The following is a 10,722-nucleotide window of genomic DNA, read 5'->3' as shown; positions in this document are numbered from 1 at the left end:
AAATCTACAGATTCGTTACAAAAATGGGATTAAATTAGTAGTTTACCCACCTAAAATACTTGGTTTGTGATTATTATAAGCGAGATGGAAATATATTGTGTCTAAAATATTTATTTCAAAAGACTTATGGAGATTTAAGAAATTTGAGAGAGAGAAGTTGGTATTGATCAAGTTTAATTCGATCAAGTTCTATAAACAAAAGCTGTCAAATATTCATCAATTCTTAATTTTTATCAACATATTTCAGCTCAATCATTACTCCCAAATCTAAACTGCTTTATTTAATTCTACTTTCGCGTTTATTTTGAAAATTTTCCTGGTCTATAAACGAGTTAGCAATTTTATACCAACACTACCATAATATTATAGGGAAACACGGAAACCAATACATCTACCATACGATACATCCACTTCAATTGGTTCTAGCGTGAACAAGTGTTTTGACTGTTAAATATCGCCTGTTCATTTTTTAATTATCTCGAAATTGGTCTACAATGAAAACAATATAATTTAACATTTTTTCGCGTGACAAATGTAGTTGTAGTTTTGATGATTTCAAGTGATAAAGTGGGTGCAAAATGTTCAATAAAAAAAGATCAGAAACGAGAAAAAGTGCAAAGTTCTGCAAATTGGAGGAATTGGTTCTGCCGAATTCTAAATTAAAATTTTGCCCCGATCAATTGCTAAATTTGAATTATATCATTCAAAAGAGATTGCAAGAAAAAGTTGTACCAGGTGAGATATTAACAATTTTTTTTTATCTGAAGCCGATGACGACTCGGCCAAACATAAATAATGACAGAATTATATTTTCCAAGAATAAGCTGTAATCAAGGTTTGGCACAAATATTAACGATTTTTCTCATTACATATTATTATAAAACGAAGTCCTTCTTCTTAATCCGAAAATTACTGAAAAGTTTCCCATTAGGTTTTCACCATTAGGTGACGTAAGGTTAAGGTATGCGGTTTGTCAAGGTTTTATTAGGTTTTTATTATTACATAGAGTGAATCTTTAAATACGTTTGAATCTACGTTTTTCCTAACTTTCGCGAAAACCCCTACGCAATATAAAACACACCGTTGTCTCTTCTTCATACCTCGGTCGAAAGTACGTTTTTTCGTCCCTAGTAGCAGGGACGAAAGTTCAACATTTACTTCCTGTAGATAGTACACGCACGTCCTCCATAATAGCGGGAGGAAAAAATTTCTCATGCGTAATTACACTCGTAACTAGAGTCTATTTATTCTGTTGCTATGACAAATTGTTTATTGTGTCATTAGTATTGCTACTTCTAACCTTAATAAATAATTATTAATGTCATCAATAGTGAAATTAATGACGTACTTTCGACCGGCTATGAAGAAAAATCGTATACACTACACGGGCCAAAAGATAAAATCTCGATCCTGCTCATCATGATGCCCGAGGCGAAGCGAGCAGGGCCGAAAATTTAACTTACGGCCCTTGTAGTGTAATATGCTATTTTAAATAGATTGAAATATTTAAGCCATTACATTACATAAAACACATCTCTGTCTCTGTCTGTATGTTTACGATGAACACGAAAACTTGGAAAGTACTGAACTGATTTTCGTTCAGTTTTCATTATTAAAGTAAATCTTCAAATACGTTTAAATCTAAGGTTTTTCTAGTTTTTGCGAAAACCACTACATAATATGAAACACACGACTGTCTCCGTCTTTCTGTTTATGATAAACTCGCGAAGTACTGCACTGATTTTCGTGCGGTTTTTGTTATTAAATAGAGTTAATCTCAAAATACATTCAAATCTACGACTTACTTTGTTTTATAAAAACCACTACATAATATGAAACACACGACTGTCTCCGTCTTTCTGTTTATGATAAACTCGCGAAGTACTGCACTGATTTTCGTGCGGTTTTTGTTATTAAATAGAGTTAATCTCAAAATACATTCAAATCTACGACTTACTTTGTTTTATAAAAACCACTACATAATATGAAACACACGACTGTCTCCGTCTTTCTGTTTATGATAAACTCGCGAAGTACTGCACTGATTTTCGTGCGGTTTTTGTTATTAAATAGAGTTAATCTCAAAATACATTCAAATCTACGACTTCCTTTGTTATTACGAAAACCACTACATAATATGAAACACACGACTGTCTCCGTCTTTCTGTTTATGATAAACTCGCGAAGTACTGCACTGATTTTCGTGCGGTTTTTGTTATTAAATAGAGTTAATCTCAAAATACATTCAAATCTACGACTTACTTTGTTTTATAAAAACCACTACATAATATGAAACACACGACTGTCTCCGTCTTTCTGTTTATGATAAACTCGCGAAGTACTGCACTGATTTTCGTGCGGTTTTTATTATTAAATAGAGTTAATCTCAAAATACATTCAAATCTACGACTTTCTTTGTTATTACGAAATTCACTACATAATATGAAACACACGACTGTCTCCGTCTTTCTGTTTATGATAAACTCGCGAAGTACTGCACTGATTTTCGTGCGGTTTTTGTTATTAAATAGAGTTAATCTCAAAATACATTCAAATCTACGACTTACTTTGTTTTATAAAAACCACTACATAATATGAAACACACGACTGTCTCCGTCTTTCTGTTTATGATAAACTCGCGAAGTACTGCACTGATTTTCGTGCGGTTTTTGTTATTAAATAGAGTTAATCTCAAAATACATTCAAATCTACGACTTTCTTTGTTATTACGAAATCCACTACATAATATGAAACACACGACTGTCTCCGTCTTTCTGTTTATGATAAACTCGCGAAGTACTGCACTGATTTTCGTGCGGTTTTTGTTATTAAATAGAGTTAATCTCAAAATACATTCAAATCTACGACTTACTTTGTTTTATAAAAACCACTACATAATATGAAACACACGACTGTCTCCGTCTTTCTGTTTATGATAAACTCGCGAAGTACTGCACTGATTTTCGTGCGGTTTTTGTTATTAAATAGAGTTAATCTCAAAATACATTCAAATCTACGACTTACTTTGTTTTATAAAAACCACTACATAATATGAAACACACGACTGTCTCCGTCTTTCTGTTTATGATAAACTCGCGAAGTACTGCACTGATTTTCGTGCGGTTTTTGTTATTAAATAGAGTTAATCTCAAAATACATTCAAATCTACGACTTACTTTGTTTTATAAAAACCACTACATAATATGAAACACACGACTGTCTCCGTCTTTCTGTTTATGATAAACTCGCGAAGTACTGCACTGATTTTCGTGCGGTTTTTATTATTAAATAGAGTTAATCTCAAAATACATTCAAATCTACGACTTTCTTTGTTATTACGAAATCCACTACATAATATGAAACACACGACTGTCTCCGTCTTTCTGTTTATGATAAACTCGCGAAGTACTGCACTGATTTTCGTGCGGTTTTTGTTATTAAATAGAGTTAATCTCAAAATACATTCAAATCTACGACTTACTTTGTTTTATAAAAACCACTACATAATATGAAACACACGACTGTCTCCGTCTTTCTGTTTATGATAAACTCGCGAAGTACTGCACTGATTTTCGTGCGGTTTTTGTTATTAAATAGAGTTAATCTCAAAATACATTCAAATCTACGACTTACTTTGTTTTATAAAAACCACTACATAATATGAAACACACGACTGTCTCCGTCTTTCTGTTTATGATAAACTCGCGAAGTACTGCACTGATTTTCGTGCGGTTTTTGTTATTAAATAGAGTTAATCTCAAAATACATTCAAATCTACGACTTACTTTGTTTTATAAAAACCACTACATAATATGAAACACACGACTGTCTCCGTCTTTCTGTTTATGATAAACTCGCGAAGTACTGCACTGATTTTCGTGCGGTTTTTATTATTAAATAGAGTTAATCTCAAAATACATTCAAATCTACGACTTTCTTTGTTATTACGAAATCCACTACATAATATGAAACACACGACTGTCTCCGTCTTTCTGTTTATGATAAACTCGCGAAGTACTGCACTGATTTTCGTGCGGTTTTTGTTATTAAATAGAGTTAATCTCAAAATACATTCAAATCTACGACTTACTTTGTTTTATAAAAACCACTACATAATATGAAACACACGACTGTCTCCGTCTTTCTGTTTATGATAAACTCGCGAAGTACTGCACTGATTTTCGTGCGGTTTTTGTTATTAAATAGAGTTAATCTCAAAATACATTCAAATCTACGACTTACTTTGTTTTATAAAAACCACTACATAATATGAAACACACGACTGTCTCCGTCTTTCTGTTTATGATAAACTCGCGAAGTACTGCACTGATTTTCGTGCGGTTTTTGTTATTAAATAGAGTTAATCTCAAAATACATTCAAATCTACGATTTTCTTTGTTTTATGAAAACCACTACATAATATGAAACACACGACTGTCTCCGTCTTTCTTTTTATGATAAACTCGCGAAGTACTGCACTGATTTTCGTGCGGTTTTTATTATTAAATAGAGTTAATCTTTACGCTCAATTCTAAGTTCTAATCTACAGTTTTTAGGTTTCACGTGAATCAATATATAATATAAAACACACCGCTGTCCTCGTCTGTCTGTTTACGATAAATTCGGGAAGTACTGAATTGTTTTTGGTGCAGTTTTCATCAATAAGTAGAGTAAATCTGTAAATGCGTTCAAAGTGATGGTTTTTCTTGCTTTTACGATAAATCTGAAAAGTAATGAACTGATTTTTGTTCCGTTTTCATTATTAAATAGAGTAACTACGGATATATGTTTTAGTTTACGGTTTTTCTAGGTTTTGCGTGAATCACTACATAATATAAAACATATCGTTGTCTCTGTCAATAAACCCAAATACTACTTAACTGATTTCCATGCAGTTTTTATTATGAAATAAAATAAATCTTCAGATATTTTAATTTATTGTTTTACGGTTTAGATATCAAAAAGTTTAACTATAGAATTTAAAGATTTTTTTAATACATCCGCATATGCTACCTCAGATATTTTCACTACTTTTTTTGTGTTGATTGGTAGATATTCATTATATGATATTGATATGTTGAAGAGCAATGGACTCGAGCCACCACCTCACTTCTCCTGTCGTAGGAAAAGCCACTGATATTAAGATTTTACTAATTACACGGTTGATATATTATTCATATAGCCTCATGATTGCAATTCGTAGGTTGAAATCTGTATAGCACCGTCTCTAAAAGCGCCACGTGCCCCAACCATTTTAGTCTTTGTGCTTTCACAAAATTTCATATCCAGCTCTTTGTATATAATAACTTTCAACTAATTAGTGGCTCTTCCCCTCCACCTTTATTTTGTTAACTCATCTGTATATTTTTCTATGAATTCTCCTTTCCTATCGTCAACACTGTAGCTTCTCCATTTGATTAAGAACCCAGATTTCTCAAGCATAAACTACCACAAGTCTTATTACTGTTGTGAATTTGGTTTTCTCTCTTATCACATTTTTTAAGGCCCTTCGCTTGAATTCATGCGACATTGTATAATTTCTGAGTTTCCTTAAGGTAGTAACGCAACAATTGCGACAAATAACATTGTTACGCTAAGTACAACGTCGCGGTTTATTACCAATTTCTAGCTTAGTGACAGTTATTAACATTCAGTATCATCCGTCTTCATATGGTCACTTATAAATGTAATAAACTAGTTACAAATCATTCTATGAAATTGAGCAGTTTCAGGATCATATTTACATGACTTTTCCTCGGCGTTTTTTTATTGTTTTTCGGTGTAAAAACAATTAACAACTAAACCAATTCTCTTCAATTCTCTTTAATAAGTTTCAAAATAACTGTCTAACGGTAGTTTTATCTAATTATTCGTAATGTACCTGTAAAGTCTACAAATATTTTATTTTTCGATGTGATTGATTTATTTTATATTTCTTTCAAAATTTAACTTATATATTTGTTATGATATTTTAATATTAGAAATGTGTTTTATATGAATTCTAAAACAACATTTAATGATGGACGGTTAACATTAAAATCTCGATATACCCTAAATACATTGACAGTTTACTGTCTCAACATGTAGTTGTTAATCTTACGTTTCACATCATTTAAAATACTAAAAAATTTATTTGTTCTACTTTGAATATACATTATTCTCAACTCTATATTAAAAAAAGCCGTGAGCAGCAGAGCTCCATCACGAAAGTCGAATTTTTCGTCGAATGAAGAATTTAACTAATACACAAACAAATCTTTCCATAAAATGAATTTCTTGGAAATGATATCAATTCTCAATCTTATTTCTTTATATTGAAAATAACTTTTCATTTCACAAGTCAACTCTCTCTCTCGAATGAAAATTCATAATTTCATTAGACCCGGTGGTCTCGAACCCTCTTGTTCAATTCCAATTGACAACAAAGAAAAAATTGTCATAATGACAAGAAATTTCGAAAATGGGAAGTAAAAAAAATCACCCTAGCAACGATCATACTCGTATTATTCATTAAATAGGAGGCGGTCCAGTTCAACAATTACAACGATCAAAATGATTTCGGGCGTTTTGTGCTAGAAGAACTGAAGAAGAAAACTTTGAACTTGAGAAAGACAATTCTTCAACATCACCCCTACTTGCATGCGAAGTTCGAACCCTCTAGTTAAACTTTTTCTGGCCAAAAAATAAGAAAATATAACAAAAATGACCATAAAATGGAGAGGGGTGGAGATGGAAAGTTTCGATCTTAGACAGGAAATCATCTCGCAACTAATTGAACCTACATGTGAAATTTCATTTTTCAGTCGCTTTTCGTTTGACCTGCAGAGGTGAGCAAAGGTCAAAAACAACTTTTTTTGCACTTTTTTGTAGCTTAAACAGATATATAGATGTATATATAAACTACAGACATTCGAAAAATCATCATAATCGTGTTCAGGAGGTCTCAAAACATGGGAAAAATGATGTGCCCCCCATTTTTCTTCTAGTCATGCCTAAAAAATTCGACTAAAAAAACAGATATTATGTATCATTCAGTGGCGTAGCGTGCTTTGGAGGGGCCCTGTATCAAAATTAGTTGGGGGGCCCAAATGAAGGGTAAAATTTTTTCACAAAAGAAACAAACATGCTTGCATTAAATTAAAATAAATATTTTTTATTGATTATATGTTATCGCTTCCTCCTAGAAATTGAGTTAGCTAAACAATTCTAACATTTCTGCTTCTATAGAAAATATTGACAAGTCTGTTAGCCGTTTCTGTCCCATCAAGTCCTTAGGTAATTTTTCATCAGTTTTAGTTTTGAAAAACTTTCAGCTGTTGCGATCGTAACTGGATTGTCAAGAATAGAAAGTATGCTGTCATTACCTTTGGAAAACTTTATGCAAGGCACAAAGGCTCTCAAATCTTTGTTTAGTTTGAGAAATTAATATATCTAAACACCAATAGTATTCATTGACTTTGAAATATGATTCCGGGTCTAAAATTCTCTCATCTTGTGATAACTCATCAAGAAACCGCTTCGTTATTTTTCGTCTTTTATTTTTAAAAACAGTTGTTACGTTCCACTCTTTTATTAAATCTCTGGATTCATTTAGCAATCCATTGAATGAATTTTGATTTGTTATTTCGCTCAGTCTATTCAAAAGATTACTTAATAAAATACTAGCTTTCTGTAAGTCATTATTTTCATGCTATAGAGCTTTAGAAACAGGATTAATGATTTCAAATAGTAAAGAAAAAATTATTTGGAAATTCAATGCACTAAACAACCTCAACGTCGATTATTGTTACGTGACATGGAAATAATTCTTTAAATATCAAAGCTTACGAAACGTTGCAATTTTATTAATTTTCTTTTTCCCAAACTTTCCCATTTTTTCCAACGGCACTTTCTTCATATCAATAAATCCAAATAATACATCTATATCTTGACGGACAGCTTAATCCATAAACATGTAATTTTGTGCACTATCTTTGGGGAATACAATTTGTGCATAATTTAGAGAATTTTCTAATATTGATCTAAAGTTATCAAGAATTTTTTCGACTTAAAAATGGGTAGTAAAAACGCGACTTCGAAGTCATTTGGTATTTTTGGTATATTCCATGCTATACTGCTTATTGTAAATAAGTCTCTTTCCTATATCTTCCAAATTTCTGGTGTCGTACCCTGCAGTTTTTCTATTTTATACTTATTTTATTGCGTCTGTAACATATTAATTCGTTATCCTTTCGTCGATTTCATTGGGGTCCTCTTCATTTGTTAATTATTATCTTCTATTCCTATCAGTAGTTACTAAACATATACTTAATTATGTTTTTTTTGCTTCCTCTGTTAAAATTTTACCATCATTATAATTTATACCATACGAATTTTTCAGACAAATCACTATTGCTTGCAAGATCTGTAAGCGAGAGACTGGTACAAAGATTAATGTGCTGCGCTGGAATGCTAGACCCCAGATTTTCTTCAAAATATTTAATTTCTAACAATCAACATAAAAATGTAAGTAGTGCACATATTTCGCGTGAAAATAAATTTTAACAATTCAGTTTCTCCTACAAATAAGTTCATATTTGACAATAGAAAATGAGAAAGTAAGTCAAGAATAAATATTCTCAATTATTTCGAGTACGACTTCCTAAATTGTCATATATTCAAATTTTTGATGTAATATTTGCGAATTCTGAGAAACTAAATACGTAATTTTTTTATGCCATTGGTACATTCAAATATTCCGATCGATTTCCGTATAACGAAAAAATAATTTACTATTTAAAAAGGTAACAACTAGACATAGCTTTGAAAAAGTTTAGGCATGGCACAACCAACATAAGCAGTTGCAAATCTGTTTATGAAGACTCGGCAACAAACACCAACAGATAAAGGACAGTGATTTATAGGAAGAGACAGTGAGTTTGTAGGGGGCGAACATGAATACAGATCCGCAGCGATCTGTGATTGCAGTACGTTCTGCAACGTGTAATCGGTGATAGACTTTTTCTATCAAAGATCCCACCGCTTGATCTTGCAGGTATCTGTTTTTTTGATGAAATTAATTTTAAAGGAATCTTGAGGATGTATGGAATGGATTAAGGATAGGTTGCCTTGTAAAAATTTGCCGCAATTACCTGTAAATAATTTTAATTTCATTAATATACTAATATGACTTGCAGCTATATGTTTTTTCAGTCAATCTTATAGCATTTGAAAGAAAATGATGTCACAAATCAAAATAAAAATGATTGCCAGCTCTCAGTCGGACGCAGCATTAGGGTTGCCAAGTGTAAACAGGTATATTATTGTTAATTAACTGCATTCACCGGTTTTTTCTTTAAATTTTATGCAAAATTGAAGTTTTATTATATTGAACATCAAAATCCATGGTTGCTAGATGCACAATGGCCGCAAGCAGAGGTTGACATGATTTTTGTGAACGGCTCTTGCTCCAGGTAAGTGGAAGCGCAAGAGAGAAGATGCACGCATTGTTACGTGTTGTTAACAATAGTATAAAGTTGTGTAAATTACGTTCTATTATTTTTTCACTTGCTGTAAGATTGAGTGAAAAAACATATAGTTGCCAGTCATATTAGTATATTAATGACATTAAAATTAATTACAGGTAATTGCGGCTAATTTTTACAAGGAAATTAAAATTAATTTCATCAAAAAAAAACAGATACCTGCAAGATCAAGCGGTGGGATCTTAGACTATCAGACTCTCAGAGCTAGCTTATTTTTACTTCAAACAGTAGGAAAACTGTGTGAGAAAGGAGTTGAAAACGGTGATATCATGATTAAAGCGGTGTTAATGGAAACCATCAATCCCTATGGGATTTGTTTGTGCATAGATAAGGAGTGGCGCGTCACGATATAATATTCAAAATTCCACTCCTGTAGCTTTTGCTACGAACTGCATTAGATAAAGTTATCCCATTAGCTTTAATGAACGTTTTAAATCACAGATCAATATAGACATTTGAAATAAAAAAATTCCCGAAAAGCCAAATATGATGGAGAGCTGAGGTTTACCATTACAAATAAAGTTTTAAAAATCCCCATCGATCCTATGTGTGCTACTAAAGTTATTCGGGGTCAAAGGTCAAACTTTTGTTTTGTTAAGATTTTTCTCGACAAAGTTCTAGACAAAAATGGTTATCATTATTTTTTTCTGGGAGTTACCATCCCTGAGATATCGCGATTCTAAGAGCCTTCTTCTTTCAGTGCAGTCTTCTACCGAAGGTTGACGACCATCATTTGATAGACTATTTTGAGCCGCATGAATTATATTCGAAGCTTCTGGTATTTGGACCCATTCGCGTAGGTTTTTCTGCCGGGACTTTTTCTTTCTACCTAACCTTTTCCTACCAGCTATCTTGCCTTCCACGATAAGTTGTAGCAAACCGTATTTTTCATTCTTAATAGTTACAAGCAATTCTAAATCTTTAGCAATTCTTCAAACAGTCCAAGGTATACTTAATTTCAAAAGCTTCTAATTTTTGCATTGCTACTACTTTCAGTGTCCACCCTTCCACACCGTAAAGTAGCGTGGAGAGTTCGTGGCTCGCTATCTTGTACCAATGCTCAGGTTGCGGTTGCTCAAGAGCTTTCCCATTTTTATGAATGTGGATCTTGGTATTTTAATTCTAATCTTAATCTCTAAATCAGGGTTCTATTTATCATTTATTGTATATCCCAAGTATTTGAAGCGATGTACTCTCT

General features: G+C 32.3%; 1 protein-coding gene across 1 annotated transcript in view; it reads left to right on the top strand.

The window, feature by feature from the left end:
• Positions 1 to 405: 405 nt before the first annotated feature.
• Positions 406 to 10,722, top strand: part of LOC130897013 (uncharacterized) — a 59,234-nt gene continuing 48,917 nt past the window's right edge. Inside the window, exons 1-2 of the mRNA XM_057805486.1 lie at positions 406 to 735; positions 8,381 to 8,505. Of these exons, the coding sequence (XP_057661469.1) occupies positions 579 to 735; positions 8,381 to 8,505 (282 nt within the window). The 5' untranslated portion in view covers positions 406 to 578. The remainder of the gene's footprint in view (positions 736 to 8,380; positions 8,506 to 10,722) is intronic.

Source organism: Diorhabda carinulata, chromosome 8, assembly GCF_026250575.1.
Source record: "Diorhabda carinulata isolate Delta chromosome 8, icDioCari1.1, whole genome shotgun sequence".
In the NCBI taxonomy this organism is placed as follows: domain Eukaryota; kingdom Metazoa; phylum Arthropoda; class Insecta; order Coleoptera; family Chrysomelidae; genus Diorhabda; species Diorhabda carinulata.
This window is presented reverse-complemented; position numbering and strand designations above follow the sequence as displayed.